General features: G+C 40.5%; 2 protein-coding genes across 4 annotated transcripts; one reads left to right on the top strand and one right to left on the bottom strand.

The window, feature by feature from the left end:
• The first annotated feature begins 1,883 nt into the window (after positions 1 to 1,883).
• hnrnph1 (heterogeneous nuclear ribonucleoprotein H1) lies at positions 1,884 to 7,640 on the top strand. 2 transcript variants are annotated; one of them, XM_038699483.1, is made up of 11 exons: positions 1,884 to 2,034; positions 3,034 to 3,130; positions 3,220 to 3,375; positions 3,468 to 3,611; positions 4,515 to 4,653; positions 5,397 to 5,575; positions 5,737 to 5,849; positions 5,985 to 6,120; positions 6,212 to 6,295; positions 6,510 to 6,602; positions 6,831 to 7,640. In XM_038699483.1, exons 2-11 carry the CDS (start codon positions 3,049 to 3,051, stop codon positions 6,926 to 6,928), a joined length of 1,224 nt encoding a protein of 407 aa, XP_038555411.1. In that variant the 5' UTR covers positions 1,884 to 2,034; positions 3,034 to 3,048; the 3' UTR covers positions 6,929 to 7,640. The 2 variants fall into 2 exon arrangements, with proteins under 2 accessions (XP_038555411.1, XP_038555412.1); XM_038699484.1 differs by having other exon boundaries at positions 6,827 to 7,640.
• Positions 7,641 to 7,644: 4 nt separating this feature from the next.
• On the bottom strand, positions 7,645 to 13,370 carry rufy1 (RUN and FYVE domain containing 1). Of its 2 annotated transcripts, XM_038699480.1 has the most exons (17): positions 12,995 to 13,369; positions 12,508 to 12,687; positions 12,304 to 12,421; positions 12,112 to 12,213; positions 11,826 to 11,949; positions 11,651 to 11,712; positions 11,389 to 11,524; positions 11,134 to 11,235; positions 10,930 to 11,046; positions 10,635 to 10,802; positions 10,452 to 10,549; positions 10,249 to 10,368; positions 9,340 to 9,469; positions 8,837 to 8,931; positions 8,685 to 8,733; positions 8,503 to 8,580; positions 7,645 to 8,412 (listed from the first exon to the last, which is right to left on the bottom strand). In XM_038699480.1, the coding sequence occupies exons 1-17, from the start codon at positions 13,329 to 13,331 to the stop codon at positions 8,269 to 8,271; spliced, it is 2,160 nt and encodes a 719-aa protein (XP_038555408.1). In that variant the 5' UTR covers positions 13,332 to 13,369; the 3' UTR covers positions 7,645 to 8,268. The 2 variants fall into 2 exon arrangements, with proteins under 2 accessions (XP_038555408.1, XP_038555409.1); XM_038699481.1 differs by lacking the exons at positions 7,645 to 8,412; positions 8,503 to 8,580; positions 8,685 to 8,733 and having other exon boundaries at positions 8,858 to 8,999; positions 12,995 to 13,370.
• Positions 13,371 to 22,668: the final 9,298 nt, after the last annotated feature.

Raw genomic sequence — 22,668 nt, 5'->3', positions numbered from 1 at the left:
CACCACTGACTTCACCCACAAAAATCAAGAACTTAATTTTCAAACCACTTTGGCGTATACACTTCCTTTGCTGAATTATCCCTGACGTCAGGCACCAGTCCATCATGAACCAAGACAACCAATTGGTCTTGGTAAAAGCTGCCTCACTCAACAAAGTTCCTAGAATGCCTTTACCCTTCATATATAATTAGTACTTATATTTATTTTTCATGTAAGGAAAGAATGTCTGTGTTAAAAGATTTCATTGATAGAACATGTTTTTGGTTGAACCCCTGCGATTATGTATTCAAACTGTTAGGTCTCATTGTAAATGTGTCTGGTTTCCTCCTGGGAAATCGGTGAAACATTTTGAAAACAAATACCCAAATTAATTATGTTGGACTTAAAACACAAGATAACAAGATAACAACACACAAGAAAGATGGCTCTCACTTTTTGCAGTAAAAGGTATCTAACTGACACATTTTTGATTATATTTATAAATATTGTTTGCGACCATCTGTGTTCCTTTTTTTCGCATTGTGTGCTTCAAATTGATACATGTACCAATATTGGAAGCTTTATTTGGATCCTTAACTTAAGTAATAAGCAGAAATATTACAAGATAATAATACTCCATAAGAACTCCCGTACTTGAAAGTTTGCTAACGTAAAAGTAAATGCGTCTTACCTTAAAATGTACCTAAGAATAAAAAGTAAATGTACTGTTAAATATAAAATGAATGAATAATTAATCATGACCAAGCACTATTTTAATTTTGTAGATGGTCCAGGCACTGCCAAATCTAACTACTCTTGCATAGCTTAATATACAAGAATGCATCATATTTGATGACTTAATGCAAAGTAACTAGTAAGCCATAAGAAAATTGTGGTACAGAAAAAACTGCAACATTTCCCGCTAAAATGTGTATTAGGAGAATATATGAAAAAAAATAAAAAATGCTCAAGTCAAGTACCAGAACTTACTAACTTATACCTAATTACATTACTTTACATTAAATGTAATTTGTTACTTTCCACGTCTGACAGATACACAAATGAAATACTGGAGATGATCTTTATTATAGTGTCCTGCCAATGGCCACTAAACAGCTTCTTTAAAGCAGGAGGAGGTAAAGTGCCTTGTTTAAGGGCACTTTTGAAGTTGAAGTTGAAGGAAGGGAAACTTCTCCTGCCCAAATCCTTAAAGAGGGTTCACACGTGACCTATATGTGGCTTGCGTTTATTACTTTTGGGCTGTCACCACGCCAGCTTCTTGGATTAGCTGGTTAAGAATGTGAGTCCTGCTTGTTCCCTTTTCCTGCCAATATTTTAAACTAGTAATCTTTCAGTCCCAGTTGTCACAAAAAAACATCAGGATCCCAACATCATATATAACTTAACTGTTACACACCATCATCATTACAAAATCTAAAACACTATTGTGTTTGGATGTTGGTTGAACTGTCTTATTAAATGGGTTTTAGTATACAGATACTGTTGGCTTTGATAAGCATCAGTGTGGCCTTGTTGTGAAACGTGGCCTCCTGTAAGGTACATATAATCTACCGTAAAACAAGATGAAGAGCATAAAGTTAGTTATTGGCCTCTGTAAACAGGTTACTTGGATTTGTAGGCCAGGAGAAGCCACCCCACTGGCGGCAACGTCATCATTTTTGGGCGTGGACGCACGCCAGTCGAAGGCGATTGGTTATTCAGCCGAGATTGCCAGGTTTGCAAAAAAGAAACCACACTTCCAGTCAATGTTGAGCTACTACAGGGAATTTAGTAAACTTGAGATTTTTGAATTTCGATACAATTCAAAACACAGCAAGATACTGATACTGGTTACAAGTAATTTAAAATATTTGGTCATGTTGAATAGCATGATTGCGTTGCCGTTTTGAATAGAGGCGATACTTAGTTAAGTGAGTCGTTTCGCACTTCCTGAAAGGGGATTGGTTGGGGGGGGGTTTGGCAACTCAGTGCTAGGTTTCAGCTTCATCACGCAGGTCTGGTCTCTCCGGCGTGTTGTATCTACGTTTGAATCAGGTAAATGGATGAATTCAGCTATCGTTTAATTTGCCTTACTAAAACGCGATGCTAAGTTTGCATACTTTCATAGCATAATATAACTGCCGGTATGTATACCAGTTTGTACTATAATATTGTTAAGTTAGCGGATGCTAGCGTTAGAGCTAGCTGCGTGTTACCGCTAATAATATGGCGCCGGCTGAGAGGGCCGCTTTTGTTCTTGTGTCTGGGTGCGGTGTTGAGCGAGCTGAAGGCCATGCACACTGTCGAAAATAAACAAAGCCTTTAATTAATGATTCATGGGTTGGCTTGTGTGAACACTTAAACGTTTATCAAAACGCTTCGACACAAGAAACATTGTCGAGTGAAAGTAACGTAACTTAGCGACACATTGTTGAGTCGCCATCGTTAGCTAGCTCGGAAGGACTCCGGGTTCGCGGTTTTTATGAAGTGGTTACGTTAAGCAGAGCTGAGGAAAGATGATCGTAATAACTGCTTGCCTTTTTATGTTTTAGACAACATTCTTTGTAGCAGGTGAAAGCCACGACATAAAGATATTTAGCTTGAGGCATATCGCATCGTTTGCGACTATGAAACAGCCTCAAGATGGCGCTGCTCAACAAAGCAGTACGTTACTATGTCTCACCAACACATTATCAGTAAATTCCACAAATGTAAGTTAGGTATATGTTTTCCCATTTGTGATGAACATCTCAGTGTTCTTGGAATTAACTGCTTATTTGCTTGTGGGGAGCCATATGTAGCAGGGAAAAAGGTGCTTGAGAATTGGAAAAGAGATGCACTTAAATACAGAATATGATTGTTGGAACACTAAATGAGTATAACTGCGCAGAAACTTGTTTTAATCGGGATAAATACAAGGCAGAAGATAGTATCCATACAGTCCACCTCTCCTGGCACCAGTGATCTCTGATTTGAATGCATTATCTATATAGTAGTTTGTGCTAATCTCTCATGCTTGATGATTAAATAATGGTGGGGCTTTTTTTCTTTCAGGGATTTTGACCAGTCATGGCTGATGAGGGATATGTAGTACGCATCAGGGGTCTCCCTTGGTCCTGCTCAGTGGATGAAGTACAGAGGTTTTTCTCAGGTATTTATATATTATACCTTTTTAAGTAAGGACGTCAGCAATTACTGTAAAGCCATCAAAAATGATTTGATAATACACTTCAAATGCAGATTGCAAAATCATCAACAATGGAGGCGGCATCCACTTCACCTACACAAGAGAGGGGCGTCCCAGCGGAGAGGCATTTGTCGAGATGGAGACAGAGGAAGACCTGAAGATTGCAGTGAAGAAGGATAGGGAAACTATGGGTCACAGATATGTAGAGGGTGTGTACAACTGCTTACATATAACTGCTCCTTTTGAATTGTCTGCACCTTTAAGCTGTGGTAGCTGATGGTCATTTGTCCTGTGATTTTAGTTTTTAAATCCAACAATGTCGAGATGGACTGGGTTATGAAGCACACTGGTCCAAACTGTCCAGAAACAGCAGGAGATGGGCTCGTCCGGCTTCGAGGCCTTCCTTTTGGCTGCAGCAAGGAGGAAATTGTACAGTTTTTCTCAGGTAAGAAAAAGCATTGCACAGTGGTTCACTCTAAAACTTCCTTAACATAGTATTGGTGATTAAAAAAAAAAATCTTTTTCTCCATCTTCCTTTTCTTGTTTCCTTTCTCCTATGGACACTTAACAATTCTTGCATCTGAAGTCAACGTGCCATTCGAAAATGATTTTTAGCTACTGAATAGAATAGTAATTATTACATTTTTGGATTGCTGATAGTGAGAAAATGATGCCAGAAAAGGAAGCAGGTTATGATTTAAATGCAAATTGTTTAGTTTAAGAGCAGGAATCTGTTATGCAAACACCCTTTCCCATCTTTGCCCATCATATCCATCTTTAGCCCATTTTCATGAACATTTTTCTTTTCTTTAATTGGGTCTGATGTTGTAAAACGGCACAGCTAAGTTTTTAAGTTGTCTGTGCCAACTGGTAATTGAATAATGATGGAATGAGTCTCACTCATCACTGATTGCAAAGTCTTTTACCCCAACATCATGTTTCTTTTTCCCATTTCCTCACACCCTTGTCTTTTAAATACCTTTGTCTTATATACACTGTACCCCAAGTGTTAGATTAGTTGCTAATGGGCGATACGGTAATTTATAACTCATATCACCCACCAGGATCTTGTTCTCTCTTCATCAACACACCAATACTAGCCTGATGTCCCAAGCAGTGCCCTTTTCCATATTCTTCCTCTATCCTCTCATTTCTATTTTATCCCCAAAATACAGTATATGTAAGTCATTGAATGGCCAGTCATTGGTTAAAAACTGAACTGGTTTGTGTGATGATGTATAGAGTTTTCCATAAGTTTTCTATCTCTCTCTTTAGAGAAAGTTCTCTCTGTGATTGGGCATGTGATTTAATATGTCCCCTGCTGGGGTTATCTGTCCTTGGGTTGAAGGGTTGGAAATCGTGCCAAATGGGATAACATTGCCGGTGGACATCCAGGGGAGGAGTACGGGGGAGGCCTTCGTGCAGTTTGCTTCACAGGATATAGCTGAAAAGGCTCTAAAGAAACACAAGGAAAGAATAGGGCACAGGTGGGGATGGTTGGTTGGTTGGCTGGATAAGTTGCTTTTCTTATGGTGTGCACCCTCAACATCTGATCCAAATGCAAAACAAACACTATAATCTTGGCAAATTTAAGCACATTTGTAATATTTACCAGACACATACAGAAATTGCCATGTTGGATCCAAATATGCCACACATTCACAGTGTTCAATGGGAAGATTAGTACTTGGGCACCATTCACAATTATGAGACGAATCCTTTATTTAGAGTACATGCTTAATTTTGAGAACAAATGGTGTCTCAACACTAAACATCAGTCCAGGTTGATAAATGGTAAGGAGTCTCCCTGGTGGTAAAATCAGAGGACCACTGTACACATGGATCTGGAGACCACTGTCACAGGTAATGCTTAGCGCGAGTTGCAGAAGGGCCGGAGCCCTCTCTGTCCCTCTAAAACCAGGACACTGGCTGTCATGGCAAGGACAAAGGACGCTCTAATAAATCAGATGTATAACTCACTTCAGGTAACCATAAGAAAAGTGCAAAAGTCAATAAGGCCCTTATCAAATTGGAAAGCTTCATTTTTGCAACTCAGTTAAGTTCTTTTTATCCACTCTATTTATAACTAGCATTAAGTACTGAAAGATATTAGTACCTATGGACTACACCACGACAGCATCTGCATAGCCCAGTTTCATCAGTTTTGAGCAAATGCAGCCTCACCTGGTCCATTCCCCATGCCCTCACTGTGGTATCTTTATGCTCTTAGGTACATTGAGATCTTCAAGAGTAGCCGTGCTGAGGTGCGGACCCATTACGAACCCCAGCGGAAGCCCATGGGCATGCAGAGACCTGGCCCCTATGACCGGCCCTCTGGTGGTCGCGGCTACAACATGATGGGCCGAGGGGGATCCTATGACAGAATGCGCCGAGGAGGCTATGGAGGAGGTGGGTGTCAAGTGGACTGAAGATGAACTGAAATTAAACTTTTAATGATATTAACCACTCACCCTATGTCCATTCATGTTAACACGGCACAATAGAATTAAGAAGATTGCGATATAAAATCCTCATAGGTCCTTGTGTTAATCTGGATTATGTATATTCAGGTGTTTCTGATGGGCGGTATGGCGATGGCGGCTCTTCCTTCCAGAGCACAACAGGCCACTGTGTCCACATGAGGGGCCTGCCATACAGAGCTACAGAGACGGACATCTACAATGTAAGTCGGAAGAACGACTGCAAAATACACGGGGAAAATTTGATTTCTGAAGTCCTCTTTAGTCTGTGCATATTGCAGGTGTTACGGTTGCATCTTACACAAATGTGTGAATTTGACCTTGTTTGGATTTCTTAGTTCTTCTCGCCGTTGAATCCAGTGCGGGTCCATATTGAGATTGGTCCAGATGGCAGGGTAACCGGGGAGGCAGATGTAGAGTTTGCAACACACGAGGATGCTGTGGCAGCCATGTCTAAAGACAAAGCCAACATGCGTGAGTTTTAAAATCAGTGATTTTACCACTTTACCCTAAGTATAGATGTTTAATAGTGATTTTAATCGTTCCCCTTCTGTCTCTGCCTCAGAGCACCGCTATGTGGAGCTGTTCTTGAACTCAACAGCAGGTGGCAGTAACGGAGCGTACGGCAGCCAGATGATGGGTGGCATGGGTGAGTATCAGTAATGGAGGTTGTGAGACGAGTGGCGTCTGTTGTTTGGATGAAAATGCTCGCACACAAGCGCAAAGTCCTTGTGTCAATGCTTGGCCATTTTCTCGGAAAAGCAGAGGCTTCTCTAAATGAGCAACGGCACACAGTGTGACGTCTACCATGTAAATACAGTGCTTTCATGTCCTGAACTGGATGTGATCTGTCCTCTCCACAGGGAACCAGTCGTCTTATAGCGGTGGCCAGCTGAGCTCAGGGTACTCTGGTGGATACAGCAGCCAGGGAAACATGGGCGGCTACAGTGACTATAGTGAGTGTCAGCTCTGTTATATTAATAGGTTTCTTTTACATCCACCCTACACTACAACTGCTCTGAACACAGTTAATGCACTAAAGTATTAATATGCATCACAGCTGTGCTCTGCACTGGGCCGATCTTGAGCCTATTTCTGCTTGAGGACTGAAATGCAGTGTTTCTTTGCCTAACTATTTGGTGAACTTCTCGGTCCTATAGTGTGTATTCTCTCTCTCTTGTTAGGTAACCAGGGCGGAATGGGAAGCAGTTACTACGGCGGCGGCGGAGGAGGAGGAAGCAGAGGCTCTATGAATGGACTGGGTGGGGGATGGGGAATGTAGGGTTTGTTTTTGTTTTTTCCTCCCTTAATTTGACATGTTTTTTTTAATTCAGCATTTTGCTGGAAGGACTGGAAACTTAAGTCTCACCTAGTGAACATAGGGTAGGGTCAGGCGAGGTTGTTTTGAAAATATTGAGGGGGGGTAGGGTTTGTAATTTTTTTTTTTTTTTTTTTTTAAAGTGGATGATCTTCAGAGAGAAGTGAGATCATCTGGCGTCAAAGAGAAGCGATGTTTGTCTTCCCCATTCCTCAGATTTGACAAATCACAGAAACCGGGCTTTAAATTACCAGAAAGTGTGCCGTTTTTTGTGTTCTCGTTCTCCAAACACCTGCCTGTTCCTCAAGATTAACTCATCATGTGCTGGTGGCTTTAACGTTAATTTCAATGTCGGAGTGCATGAACAACAAAAGAAATCAGAAAATGTCTATCTTCTGATGTTCAGTCCTTGTTTCATCTTCTACGTAGCGTTTAGCCTTTTATTTCCTGTTTAAAATGTTAATCTGAATTGAGACTTCACATGGTCAGAGCATGTTTTGTTTTCTTAAGGTGTGACTGTTGATAGGGCGTCTTGTTTTTTTTCTGGATCAGGGCTATATCAACGGCAAGTGAATTTCAAATCTGCTGACATGAAGGTTTCTACTGCTTCAAATGCTATTTGTATTTCCTGTGCACAAAGTGAATAAACTAGTCTGGAATATCTAATTGAAACAAGCATTGCAAAACAGGAGACTTTATTAATTTTATCAAATATCTAGATAAAAAACTTCACCATCCGCAAATCAAGAAAATGGCTTTGTAGCAGTTGTCACAATCCACAAAACCTCACTATACATTCTAAAATAGTTAGATTTTTTTACATTCTGCAGTCATTTACACAATTTTTCAGCTATCCAACATTGGGGCCATAGCTGCAAAAACTAAGTGCATGACAAGTTGAATATCCAGATGACGCACATGTGTTCTTTAACAGCTAGACAAAAGAAAAGCTGAACAACAATAACCTTGATGGGACCTCAATGTAATCAACATCCATGGTTTGAATTACAGAAATTACACCTTTTACAATGGTCAGTTTATCAAGTACTATTCCAGCCCTAACAAAATGTGTCTCCTCAACACACCGTCTGCATAAAGTGTATTAGCTCTTCCCATTTGAGTTAAAGGTGGCTCCTTATGTAATAGTGATGAACCAATGTTCCTGAATTTCAGGTAACTTTGGAAATGGAAAACCAAATTACATTTCCATAAGATTCTATGAAGGTAGTTCAAAATCATAGTGGATGAGTATGTGCAGTGTTAGAAAGCTCTCGAAGAAACATTTAAACTTGCTAGGTGTTTTGTCAGGAAACCGTGGAGGAGCTTCTCTGCAGCAAGAGGGCGTGGCACACATCGCACACCCGCACTGGCCGGGGGTAGGAGGGTAAGGCCAGCTCGTTACTGGAGCAACTGTTGCAGTAGATGTCTCCACAGTTTCTGCAGTGGTGCTGCAACAAACAAACACAGAAAGCTCATTGACATTGCTATGAGGATGGATGTTACAGAAGTGCAAATAATACAACAAAAAATGGGCCTGCCTTTCTGCGTGCGATTGAGAACTCCTTCTGGCATTGCTTGCACTGAGTGGCCTCATCATCTTTCAGCCAGGCGTGGCCCTGATGGGGGCAAGGAACATGCAAGATATGGTTTCTCTGGATTAACTTCTAATTTCCCAGCATCGATTATACAAGCACACAATTCCTAACTTCTTCAGATTTACCTTCAAGGCTTTGTTGACCTCCTTAAAGTCCTCCATCTTAAGTTTAGACCTTTGACAAAGATGAAAGAAACCCAAAAGCTTCATGAGATGAAATGGTATACATTAACAACTATTTTAAAAAAATAAAAAAAGACAAAATCAGTAGTACTGACTGGCTGAGATGTAGTCCCATTTCCTGTAGAGCCTGCTCCTGCTGCTCACACCTCTGCTGCAGCTGCTGCTTCTCCTGCTTCAAATCCTGCAGCTCCTGCACCATCACACCATTCACAGGAAACGAGCAGCATTATTAAGGGTTTAACACCACCTTATAAAAACCTAAATGGGACGAACAATGTTTTGCTGAGGTTTCACCAATTGAATCGCAAATATGGATATATTATGTGTAAACATTCAAACAGGAACCCCTCTTAAATTGCAGCATCTTATCCTTTGAGAATGAACCTCAAAATTAAAATGCGCAGCTATGACAAAGCACTTCTATAGCTATTTTTTTGCTATAGTTATTTTGGTGGCTGTGTCTGGTAGCTATACATATGTAAATTCACATCTGCATAGGGAATCTAGAAACCTAGACAATCCCTGTAGCTGCTACAGGTAAACAGTTTTTCATTATTTCAAAGAAGAATCCACTTCCAGAGTTGTGTGTGTCACTGACCGTGTGCAGGCCCTGGAGTTGTTGCAGCTGTGTGCGGAGCTCGATGCTGTTGTCCTGTTCCCGCTGGAGAGCTTTTTGCAGACTTTGTCTCTGTTCCCTCTCAGTGCGCAGCTCATTTTCCAAACCCAACCTGAGAACAAAGAAGAGACATCGGGATTCTTATCGCTAATTTAAGACTATGTGTGTCGGACTACACGTTGAAAATATTATTCAAAATAACTGCTATTAATAACAGATGAGGGACTCAATTTACATGAATGTCAGGTTTTTTTTGACTTGATGTATGAAGAGATATAATGGACGGTGACAACTTGTGAAGATGTCCCACATAATACCTGCATGGTTTTAAATGTATGTAAGATTGATTCACATTAAAAGCTAAGCTTATATCCTATTAACATTAAACTTTCCTGGACAAACTCCTGATACTGAATTAGTGCTGGACCCCCATTCATTATCTTTGTAAACTTATATTGTTTTAGTGTAAATAGTTGATCTTTGATACCCTTTGCAGTTGTTGCTGGTCATTAGTGCACCTTGAAATCACCTTGAAGTTTTCCCCCCTACAAAGACCACTGGTGAGAAAACCTTCTTAAGACGGTACAGCAAGTTACTAAAATGACTGATTTATCTTTCTTTCAATCCAATTTAGCTTTATTGGCATGAATGTATAACAACAATATTGGCCAAGCATCACACAAACTACATAAGAACAATCAACCCCATACATTTCATTAAACAAGTAATTAAAGCGTAAAGTAATTAAAGCGTCAGTGTGAGATATACAGATAGCGATATCTATATAGAGATTTTCCCTCTCTCTCTCCCTCCATATACACACACACACACACACACACACACACAGTTATAAATAAGAGAGGGCGAGAGATTGTATTTGTGTGTCTTAACCTTTGTGTATCCAGGTCAGTCAGTTGTTTCTGCAAAGCATCCACTTTTCCTTCCAGCTCCACCCTCAGATCTTTGTCTGACTGGTCGCTTTGTTTGCGCTCACGCTCTGAGTTCTGTAGCCTGTGACGCACAAACGACCAAGACGGAGGATATTAGTTAAAAGGAATATAATTTGAATGCACAGAAGCATGCACAATACATACCTCTGCTCTAGTTCCACCATGGCTTTCTCCATTTCATCCATCTTCTGCTCAAGCTGCACAGCCTCCGCCTGCTTTCGTTCCGCTTCTCGTTCAGAGTCCTTAAAAGTCACATGGGCTGGATAAGTTTGCGTTTTGTATAAGTGTGGCGTGCAAGAGAAAGCAGCGTTTTTGCAGTGTGTCCACCTGTGCTTTGTGAAACATCTGCAGGTTAAGAGTCTTGACTTGGTCCAGCTGGAGCCGCAGGGCTGCCAGCGTGTCCTGTTTCTCATGTGTGTCCTTCTCCAGCAGCTTCATGGCCACCTCGATCTCCTGCTTCAGGCCCACCTGGAGCTCCAGCTCGCGCTCCAGCTCCTGACATAATGCGTTGCAAACATACAAAAGGCATGAGTCAAATTCAGTTCTAGTCTAATTAGTGCAGAAAAACAAACACAAGGCACAACATCTTCTATTCTAGTGCTTTAGCCTGCTGATACCTGACCTGGCGAATGCGCTTTTCCTCTTTATACTGCTTCCAAACCACACTGTACATCTCGTCCAGGCCCTGTCGAGTCTGTTTGTATGTCTCCAGCTCCACCTGGCTGTCCTGAAGGGTTGCCTGGAAAAACAAACGCATCATACAGCGTGGGTATTTGTTTCAGATGAGGAGCGGTTTAGTTGTTGCCACTTGTATATGCTTTCAGACCTCTTCCTTTTTCTGGCTGGACTGCAAGATCAACTCATTCTCCTTTCTTAGCTGTTCATGTTCTTCCTGCAGAGAGTTGATTCTGTCTGTTGTTGCCGTCAGCTGAGGAAAAGAAAAACACATGCTCATCAGTCAGGCGAGACACATCTAGTGCACGCAGGTACCATGTTGACATTAAACAAGTTGATTGGTGCAAAATGTGTCACACACCCCCAAAAGTACAAGCACAATCACACAACAGTTCACACACGTTACCTCCTCCACAAGTTTGTTGTTGGTCTTCTCTAGAGAGTCCATCTTAGCCTGAAGGTCAGTGACTGTGCCGCTTAGATGACGATTTAACTCCTCAATGTAGTGCTTCTGATCTAATATGGCCGTCATCTTGCCATCACTAAAAGAGAGAGAATAAAACAGCCGGCTGTGCATTAGATCTGATTTGGAAATGAATGATTAGCAAAAATAAGAAGTTAAAGCAGCGTCAGTGAGCTGTTCAATCCATCTGAAAGCAGGCACTCACTCTTTTGGAGTCTCACTGGTGGCAGGGTCTTTAAGATAAAGGGAGAAGTCAATGACTCCCACCTACACGAAAACGAGAAACCCATCACTATGTATCCTGATCGACTTGTTTCTCAAGGAGAAACCCAGGTACGCCTCCTGGGATGTGCAGGCCCACTAAACCTGTCAGCACTCACCTGAGAATCAAGATCCTCCCCTTTAATACAGAGGTTAGCGTCAATCATGTTGAGGCCCACCAGCAGCCCCCCCATCACCGCCCCCTCCTCCTCCACCATCAATGCTCCTGAGTCATAAAACTCACTAGAGGGAGACACACACGGAGGGGGGTTGAAGGAGGGACATGGAGAGAAGAAGAATCATTTCGAAATTTGGGACATGAGCTGTTACGCACACAAACATGTTAACATCCTAGTATAAAATACATGCCATGTTAAGTCCACGTAACTAGTCATGGTTACTAACCTCAGGAGATCTTTGCGGTCCAGCAAAACTTTCATATAGTCAGCAACCTTCTTCTGCATGAGCGCTAAATGCAGCCAAGCCCTTGCTCTCCCCACACCGGTCCTGAAAAGAGAATAAAATGAAAGATTTAAAACCCCAATAATCACAACAGTTGTCAAGAATACTTTCCATTGTAGATTTACTGGAGCATACTTAATGCCGGGCAGGTCTCTGGCACTTATGGCAATGCTAATGGACTCTGGGCACAACTTCTCAACCAGTTCCAGAGGCCCCCATATGGATTTGTTCTGACCTATGAAGGATTTCTTGGCTGAAAAAAAAAAAGTAATAGTAGTTTCTACTTGAGAATGAGATTGGATCACTCACTTCATCTGTAACAAAAAGGTCAGCCCTCACCTTTCAGCCCATGTTTGAGGCAATGCTCCAGGACGACAAAGAACTGCTGCAGAGGAGGGTACTCCGAGTCAAGCGTCCTGCCCAGACTCAGGGAGGACTGAATTAACACTTTGATGCTCAGCTTCAGCATGCTGAGGAGGTTGGATCTTTCTATTGCCATGGGGTCTTTGGGGGGCAGAACTGTGAAAGGATGCAAGGCACAGATAAAGAGCACGGCAAATGAGATTAGTCAAAAAAACAGATGCAGGCTTGGAGGAGATGTCACGCACGGTTCTGTCTATGCAGAATAAAGTAACACAGAGAGAGAGCAGTGTGACTATCTGCGCGGTCATCGAACCATAAAATCAAGCTTTTGCTCTTAAGTCATGTGTCCTGACAGCTGACAATCCGCCCAAGAGGAAGTTGTGAGGCGATCTTAACACGGCTGCAATATTTTTACAAGTTTTTACAGTGTGAGTGCCAAAGGTTAATAAGAGTATCGGCCTACCTGGAAGCTTCTTTGGAGTGTTGTTGAGATCATTTTCGGCCTCCCTCTCAGTCGGGGAGCTCGCAACGGATCCGTGTGAGGGATTTCTCGGGGCAGCAACGTAGCTCACCCCGCTGCTAATCGTCTCCGTGGCCTTCCGAGCCAGAGACACGATGGGTGCCGACCAACTGTTCTCTGCCGTCACCGCCGGAGCAGACCTCTCCGTCCGGTCCTGTCCGTCGCTGCCGCCGGACTCGTCGTCGGCGGCGGCTCCCGACAGGCCCTCGGGCTCATGCAGCGGTTGTTTTTCTTCGCCATCCTCAACAGCTGTGTTTACTTCCCCTGCCTCGTCGGCCATGTTTGACCCCCTCCCCGCTCCCCCAGCACTCACGTGACCTGACCAGAGCAATCGCGCGCTCCGAGAATTTTCTTTAGATTTATCTTCTTCTTCTTCTTCTTCGTTTTTTTTTTTTTTTTTTGTTATTCTTCGTTTGTGTTTTATTGCATGACTGTTAAAGGTGCATACCGCCACCTACTGTACTGGAGTACGTAGCATGAACTATGTTCGTTGGGACTACTTTGAATCATCAAAAATAAATAAATAAATAGATAAACAAAAAAAAAACAACTAAATCCTATTATATATCCCTATATTTTTCAGATATTGTACAACAGCTTTCTGTGTATCTCCTGTTGTGCCTAATAAACCTTCAAGGTTCCACTTCCTTCCTGCCTGATTTATCTTTTGATTTGAGTTTTTGAAAATAACCAAATAGGGATATTACTAATAGGCGTAGAGGCATTCAACCAGGTATTATTTAATCTATATTCCTCTGATTTAGTCTTCGTTACCCAGCCAAATTACCTTTCAAAGAAGTGTACTCCCAACACTCCTGAATAACACTCTTTGCATGGTTTTCATAACTACATCCACGTAAGCAACTCCAGTATGTAAGTATGAGTTTATCTTTTCTCAGGTCTGAGGGCACTTCCCCTAACTCAACTTGGATTGCTTTAATTAGTGTTGATCTCATTGTACCTGCACAAATCCTCAATGCTTTGTTAGTAACAGTATTAGTAAATGTGTTTTAGCTGTTGCTCCATAGCAACCATAATCTATTGTTGACCTCATTAGAGCCCTGTAAATATACATTAATGATTGTTTATTTGCTCGCCAGTCTTTCCCCACTACTGCTCACATTAAATTTATGACTTTCTTGCATTTTGATTCCACATTTTCGATGTGTATTTTCCCTTTTGGTCTAACCACATACCCAGATATTTAAAATGATCTACTGTTTCTATATTGTGGCCATATAACTGTAGGTTCTGTTAGTCTATCCTCTTTCCTGATAAATATCATATGGCAAGACTTACTTGGAGGAAGCTTACAGCCCCAATTATAGACCATTGTTCTACCTTTCCTATTGCTTCCTTGATATTCCTTCTCACTCTTATTGGATCTCTTCCTCTTGTCCAGATGGCCCCATCATCTGCATACAGAGCTGACCCAATCCTTCTGTCTAGATTCATAAAAATATCATCAATCATAATATTTAATAAAACTGGACTAAAAAACCTGCCCTGTGGAATTCCATCAATAATTTTAAATTCTTCAGATACTTGTGATCCCACTTTAACTCTATACCTTCTTTCTGACAAAAAATCTAAGACCCAGTTATAAAACCCACCTCTAATTCCCATTTTGTTCAATTTAATTAGTAACCCTTCCCTCCACATGGAATCACAAGAATTTTCCAATATCAAAGCATATGCGTAGGGAGCCATTGTACGTGAGGGGGACATGTCCCCCCCACATTTCAAATCTTTGTTTTGTCCCCCTCACGATTTTGGAGATGGCTCATAGCCAGGCGGTTTGAGTGACTAGTTAATCAATCAATCACACATTCCGCATCAGACATGATTAAACGGTTGAAACGCAGACAAAAATTTGGCCTATAGAAAACATGCGTCAGAAGGCAACTGTGGTGCTGAAAAGTTAAGGGAGAAAAAAAGAGTTTGCAGTTTGCAGGTGCAGCAAAGTGCATCAATATTACGTTTATTTTGTGATGTTCTTTTTGTACCTGAAGACAGCAGTGGAGACGCCTGCTGCAGGGTGGGTAGTGACTTGTTACAAGTAAGGTAATTTTGCAAAATAAAAAAATAAAATACAAAAAGTAGCCTATTTGGCACCTTTTCACCTTCCTTTTTTAAAACTGTAGCCTACTTTTACTCTTTAGTCCAGTATTTTCTGTGGGCCAGTAATCTACTTTTAATTTCGCTACATTTTCCATTCATACCTTCATAACTTCACCAGTCTGTAATCTGCTATAGACCGAATGAGCCAGGCTGTGTGCGCGCAGTTACGCAGAAGAACGCAGGTCTCCTTTGTGGTACAGAGACGGGCGCTTATCACGGATATGAATGAGCTGGGCAAATGTAAACATTTAGAAAATCAGGCAAATATCTTTTCAGTTTAAGGCTTTATTGTTCTACTGAAATCTAGCGAGCGCACACCATGGCACTGGTGGCCGTGTTGGAAAGCAGCCTGCGTCGCTCTTTAACAAGCCGGCCGGCACCTACTTTCACTTTCCATTAACGGCGCGTTAAAAGCGTATTTAGTCTCTGCAGAGAAAACGTAAACTTCACACTGTAACATCTAAGTCTGATGATCACTACATTGATTCTGATATATTAACAGTATCCTGTTGTTGGGAAGAGCATCGCTTTCTTTATTATATTGATATTAGCCTGTTTTTTTGTTTGTTTGTGTTATTTTTTTTTACATTGGTTACTGTTTAATGGCATGTGAACAGAATGTTGCCGGTGAAACTAATCTTGGCTTTCACTCAGCAGCTACCAGGTGTTATTTATTCAGGAAACAATCATTTTTGAGATGCACAGAGAGAGAAAATATGGTGGGCTTTACGCATGACGCACAGCTTCCTCTGTATGTCGGTTTACCTGCTCCAACAACGAGCTGCTCCGTGTTACTGTCACAATAATTCTTTGCGTTGTAAAGATTATTTAGATGCTTTAGGAATAACCACATTGTTTTGGCTGCCTGTGCTACTGCAAAGCAAGGGGTTTGGTTGGCTATATGTCCATAATAAAATATAGCCTACAGGCATTAATAGTCGGCTGGGCAGCAAGCATGATATTTTTAGTGAACTTATCAATACCTTCATGGAGATTTTAAAAGAAAAATAATTATTAAACAGAAATAGCTAAAGATAATCAGCCAGCAAAGCAAATTGCATTCCCTAGAAATAACCATGTTGCAGTTTCGAACCTGATGAACAGCAGATAAAATATATTATTATACTTTTACATGAGTAGTTTTGTCATTTTTTTTCCTTTACCTTTTTATGGGAGTAATTGCACTTTTTCTTGATTAAAGATTTCGAGTACTCTACCTGCCACTGGCCAGCAGCACCAGTACTAGCGCTGACATGGTGAACATGAGACAGACAGCAGAGATAAGGTCAATAGCACAACAGAGTCAAAGCCAGCAGAGCCCAAAGCACCAGTTTATGGTAAGATTGATGATGATATGGCATATTTAGTTATCTACTCAAGGCCTCAGTTGAAGTGATTTCTTTACTTTAGGAGTGTCAAAGGGATGTTTCTAGTTTTGAAAGTGTATTTTAATGGCTCATGTAGTTATGTACTCTACTTGCATACAGTTCTCAAGAATGCAGGAATAAAGGTCTCTAAAGACTCTGAAGCCCCAACAAATACTTTGTCTGGAGAGCGGGTTGACCAGGGACAAACTCCTGGGCCACTTTTTTGCCTTGACCTTAAAATTTTGTGCCATGAGGTGTGTATGTGTCTCTGCTACGTGTCCATAAACAATGTGAAAGTAGTCAAAATGTTCACAAAGAGATGAGCATCCTGCAGTATTTTAAGAGGAAGAGGACGGAGGTCACAGGAGCAGGAGTAGAAAACTGAGGAGGACGAGCTTGTAAGTTGTATGGATAGCTACTAGACGTAGTAAATTCTAAAACTCTACGTAGTAAAAAGATTTTGTTATTCCAATGGCATGTCATCAGTTTGCTTTGAAGACAGTTCTGTGTTCACAAACATTTGTTGCAGGGAGAGTCAGGCCCAAGTGAGACGCAGGAAATATCACAGACAGCTACATCAAGTGTAACATTAGGATAACTAAATACATTTGTACTGTAGCTACATTAACAAGCAGCTGTTCCACGGTTATTATGGTATCTAGTCTGTTTTGTTCTAGTTATATTATATTCCCTCTCTCTGACCCTCTCCCTCTTTGAGTTTTCATAATCTCCCCTCTCCAGTCTATTCTCCATCTTCTGTCACCACAAAAACCCTCTTTCAGCCCACTAATAAGTCCATTCTGTTTTCAAAAGTCATTAGAAATGAGCATTTAATCAGAATCAGAATCAGAAGGAGCTTTATTGCCAAGCAGTGTTTAACACATACGAGGAATTTGTTTTGGTGATAAGGTGCTACACGTAGACAAACATACAGCTGACATAAATAAATGTAGAAATATGGAATAGACAATGCAAGTTATATATACTCATTATTTCTTTCATTTTAAACGTTTTCTCTTTCTCATTGCTTACTTTTACAACAGCATCCATTGTGGAACGCCCTTTTCTGAACCCACTTTGATATGGTGCATAGCCTATAATCCTCTATGTTCAAGTCTTTGAATAGTATATTCTCCATCAACTTGCATGGATGTGATGTTTGGGCGATAGGTCTACAATTACCAGCATCATTAGAATCTTTCCCAGGTTTATTAAATGGCAATATTAACACACACTCTTCCAGCTTTTGGGCATTTTACTGTCTTCCCATATCACATACCCCACATAACTCAGTTAATCTTCTCCTGTAGCAGTATTTTAATACCATTTAATACAATCACAAGTTCATTCAAATTAATTTCTGCATCCATACTTTCCTCACTATCTTTTTAATAAACACAGCTCTATTTTCCTTAAGAACCTTATCTTTATGGATTTCATCTAAATGATCACCACTATGCACACTAGCAAACTTCTTTCCCAACATGTTTGCCTTTTCCTTATCTGTTAGTAGGTGCGTTCGAGATGACGGCGGCTGACTTTCGCCGACTTTATAGTCTAACGTGAGCTGCAGGGTCGGGGATTAAAAACGTCGCCGTCAAGTCGGACACATTCTACCTGCGTGAGCTTACTGTGCAGGGCTGGCCCTGGCCAGTTTGCTGCCCTAGCAGGGACGTGCACAGAAATTTTGAAGGGCAGTTGCTCTGACCTGAAAAAAGGCACTAAACACAGTATCCAAAATGTATTAACAATATAAATGTCACCAAAATACATATGAGAAAAAGAGTTCCTTATATTATTGTTTATTGTTTTTTTTAATCATTATTATTTTTTATTTTTTTTCCTTTTTTTTTTTTATTTGAAAATAAATAATCTAGATTGAATTGACAGATGGGGAAAACTCGCTTCTAATAAAATATTAAATAAAAAAACGTTTAGATTTCGGAAAAAAATACAATCCTTTTTTAACCTTTTGGCTTCCCGTACATTCAGTTGCGCTTCTAGCTCGTATTCACTTCTGTTGGTACGTATCACGTATGGTAACTGGGCAAAACTACGCATGATTTGTTGTAGTATGATTGCATAAAGGAAGGAAACAGGAATTCCGGTAGGGAACAGAATCGACTGACGTGCAGGCAGCGCTGCAGCAGTGCAGCCATTTAAACAGAGTTTGCCCTTCCCCTACTGACTTTCACTTTCGGTGCCCGAATGGAAGTGAATGAGGCTTTGCGATCGCGATTATTTTTTTATGTTATTTTTTTTCTCGGAAGGGCGAGTCGGAAGGGCAACTTGAGTCAGGAAAGGCAAACGGGCAGTTGCCCGGGCAACCAGAGCAACCCCCCTGTGCACGTCCCTGTGCCCTAGGCAAGATTTCACCTGATGCCCCTGGATTTTTGTTCATAAACTTACACATAAACAAACTGCACAGGTTTGTCTTGTTTTTTTTTTGAAAATATTTTGGAAACACAAACACACAACGTATTATAGATACAATATAAATATGTATTATATTATATTATGTTATTGCAGAAAAAACTATATTACAGAAACCTTGCTTTTAGCATATGTAACATTCCAAAAATTATAAATAAGACCATTGCACAAAAAATAAATAACTATACACAAACTTGAATGCACTATGATGAAAATCATTTAGCAAATGTTCTACAGCCTTACTCGCCTTGCCTTTCTAGCCGCAGCCGACAGCTGTTGTGAGACCACATGATTTATGCTAATGACTGAAAGTCCACTGAGACGTTCTTGAGCCATTGTAGATCTCAGGTAGTTTTTAATCAGTTTGAGCTTAGAGAAGCTCCTTTCAGCAGCAGCGACTGTCACAGGTAGAGTGGCAGAGATTCTCAGAGCAACCCACATATTGGGGAAAATTTCCATCAGCTTCTTCTCCTGCAGGAAAGTCAGGAGCTCAATGTTTGTCATAACTTTTGATGTCAGATGTGGAAAGTTTTGCATTTCTAATACAAGTTTCAATTCAATTTAGCGAACGTTACAGGCATCGTGATCGTCGAACTAACTTAATGCAACACAGATAAACTGATCACACATCATTACCTACCTCGGTCTTTTTCGCGTTTTTCTTCCTCTTCTCTTCTTTTTTTTCTTCCCTGGGCACCAGATGGTTTCGGTCTTTTTGACATAATGACAACTTATCAGTGTCAGTGAATTCGGCCATCCGTCACTCACACACACAGGTAAAGGGGTTTTTTTCAGCAGGGCGGGGGCGATGGAGATTGGTGCGTCACTCAGTCGGACCGGGGGGATTCAGGATTCCCCCCGGATTCACGATCGCTTTTTTTAATCCATAATATTTAAGTTGTATTAGTAATAAAAAAAATTATAAAAAAATTAATTTGGGCGCTCGGGCGCCCCAAGGGGTGGGCGGCGCCCTTAGCATTTGCCTATTCCGCCTATGCCCAGGGCCGGCCCTGGTATTACTGTGAGCTGAGATCATTGATTGTTCTCAAGGCACTTGCGTAGAAAAATGCCGCGAGACCAGGTGCGAGTTCAGCGCAGACAAAACGTAGCAAAACGTTTTTTTCAACGGAAACGGTGGTCCCCTGAACACCCTGTTGTTTACGCAAGCGCACTGCATTTTCCTGGCTTTTTAACGCCGTTGTGTTTACAAACTTGTTGCAGTTGATTGGGTAACACATGAGCACGCCCAACAAACATGCCGTTCAATCTGAAAACGTTGCAAACCGGTGCAAAACGTTTTGAGATTTAACTCGCCCCAGGAAAAAGTGTGGTTTCAACTTGGTGCAGCCGGGAAAAAGCAACTGCGGCCGCCGAACTCGGCGCCTGCAGCCGCCGCTCCCGCGAGATTTTAATGTCGTGACATTTTGCAGTGCCGGCGAAAGTCGGACACAAATTCTAACCAGCGTGACTTAAACAGGTTCTCCACTACTGGAAACTCATATACAAACATAACTTTATTCCTCGCAGGGTCCCAATATGGAATAACAGAAGTATATTAATTAAGAGGAAATCTTTTTTCTACAGTGAATGGATGGAAAAAGGTGTCTGGTCGATTGTTCATTATTAGATAATTGTGGTAACTTCTTAAGATATGATGTCTTCGGAAATACAGTTTGATGTGCACTGAGATCTGAATTTGTAATGAATAATCTGATTTAATAGCAAAATACTTCATAAACAAATGTCGATTTCTTAAAACTTCCCCCGTCTTTAATGCCTAAATGATAATTCTGTATAAAGAATCCCTGAAATGTTGCAGAACAAAAAAAGCCCTACTTTTTCATGAATACTTATGCATCATACTCATCTCCTAGTGTCTATTGTTGTGTGTTGTGTTTTCTCTTTTTCTTTTTTATTTATTATTTTTCTTTCATTTTGTTTTCTTGGAAAATGATCAATATGGTACTCCGTGTTCAATTCATGCTGTAAGATTGACAGAATATGAATGCAATGTGCCTGAAAAAGGTAAGAAAAAGGAAAAAAACGTTAAGTCAGCGCTGCGCTCCGCATGAAGTCAAACCTATTGCCAGTTTACTGGTCTTTGGATTTATCGGTATTTCAGATACCGTGAATCTTGTAATTATTTTGGGTAAATATAAAATACATACCTGTAAGTGGAAAGGCAGTACTCCCTCTTTTACTGTATTCATATGTTCTTTTAACAACTACTTCAAGTTGCTGAAAGCCATGGTTAAAATGAACAGAAAGGTAAAAAACCTGCTCTCATCTATATCTCAATCCTTGCTTTTTAATGTCACTCATCTTGCTCTTTTGTGCTCCTCAATTCTTTTTATTTATTATATTATTGTAATTTTTTTTAAACGTCTTACTTTAATTATCTATTTACATATATTATCCTGTCTGTTTTTTAAGTTTGTAATTGTCTGCTGATATGTTCGAGTGTGCTATGGTATAATTCCACCATTGTAGATTTTTTCATTTTTTTGATTGTATACCCATTCCCTAACTTGTTTGTATATTTTGTACTTTTTCAAAAACAAAAATCTTATAGGTGCATTACTGCCACCTAGTGGAGTGGAGACACATCCCACTCATGATCCCACTGCAGCACTGACCAAAAACTGAACCAGAAAAAAAGACTCGGCCTACTACATACAAAAATAAAAAGCTAAAACTAGATAAATTGGATTGGATGTTATGTATTTTAAACTTTAAACATTTGAGATTCAATTCAGGAATTGAATAATATTATTAATTAACTGTACATATTAAGAATATCAGTATATTGGAGTAAATTGAAACACTAAATTTAGGCTGATGTTGTTTTTCAGTAATTCTTCAGATTTGTCATCCACAAACTTAAATGACAGATAGCCTAAAAGATCAATACCTGAAACCAAACATTTCAGTCTGTCTTCTACCATCTACCTGTATGTCCTCGCCAAGTACACGCAGAGCAGGTATGTTGTCGTTTTCACCACGTGGCGGCGCAGACAAGCTGTGCATTATTTGCCTGTGGAACCTTATTAATTATAGGCCCAAATAAATCCACCAGTGCAGTTTATACCGTCCAGTTATTCTTTCTTTTTCTGTAATATCGGTTATTATAGCCTATCATTAGTAATATAAATCAATATCACTCCATCCATCTATCGTCAACCACTTATCCTGCATACAGGGTCGGCTGGCTGGCTGGAGCCAATCCCAGCTGACATCGGGCGAAAGGCGGGGTACACCCAGGACAGGTCGCCAGTCCATCGCAGCAATATCACTCTAATTACTTAACTAAATTAGGCTAATTAATTTTCAATTTACTGTTTTTTTTCTATCTATCTATCTATCTATCTATCTATCTATCTATCTATCTATCATCTATCTATCTATCTATCTATCTATCTATCTATCTCGCTAGGTAGAGGTGTGTAAATTTAGAAATTAGTTATGAAAGACAAGAGCAAAGTTTGATTCATTTAGGCCTATTGATAAAATAATAATCGATTACATTTCCTCCAGCTTATAATAGCTCCTCACCAAAGTGACTAATAATGGGTAAACCGTTAATTAATGCAGCGATTGATGCATGTCATATAGTCACAACCAAACACTGAATAGAAGGCTGTCCAGCAGTTAGTAGGCGTGGTGAAGCAGAGCATAAATACTGCGGAGCCTCTGTGC

This window comes from Micropterus salmoides, unplaced genomic scaffold, assembly GCF_014851395.1.
Source record: "Micropterus salmoides isolate LMB-PRFRI ecotype aquatic unplaced genomic scaffold, ASM1485139v1 Ms_hic_scaffold_5, whole genome shotgun sequence".
Taxonomy (NCBI): Eukaryota; Metazoa; Chordata; class Actinopteri; order Centrarchiformes; family Centrarchidae; genus Micropterus; species Micropterus salmoides.
Note: the sequence above shows the minus strand (reverse complement) of the source record. Positions and strands in the feature narration are given on the sequence as shown.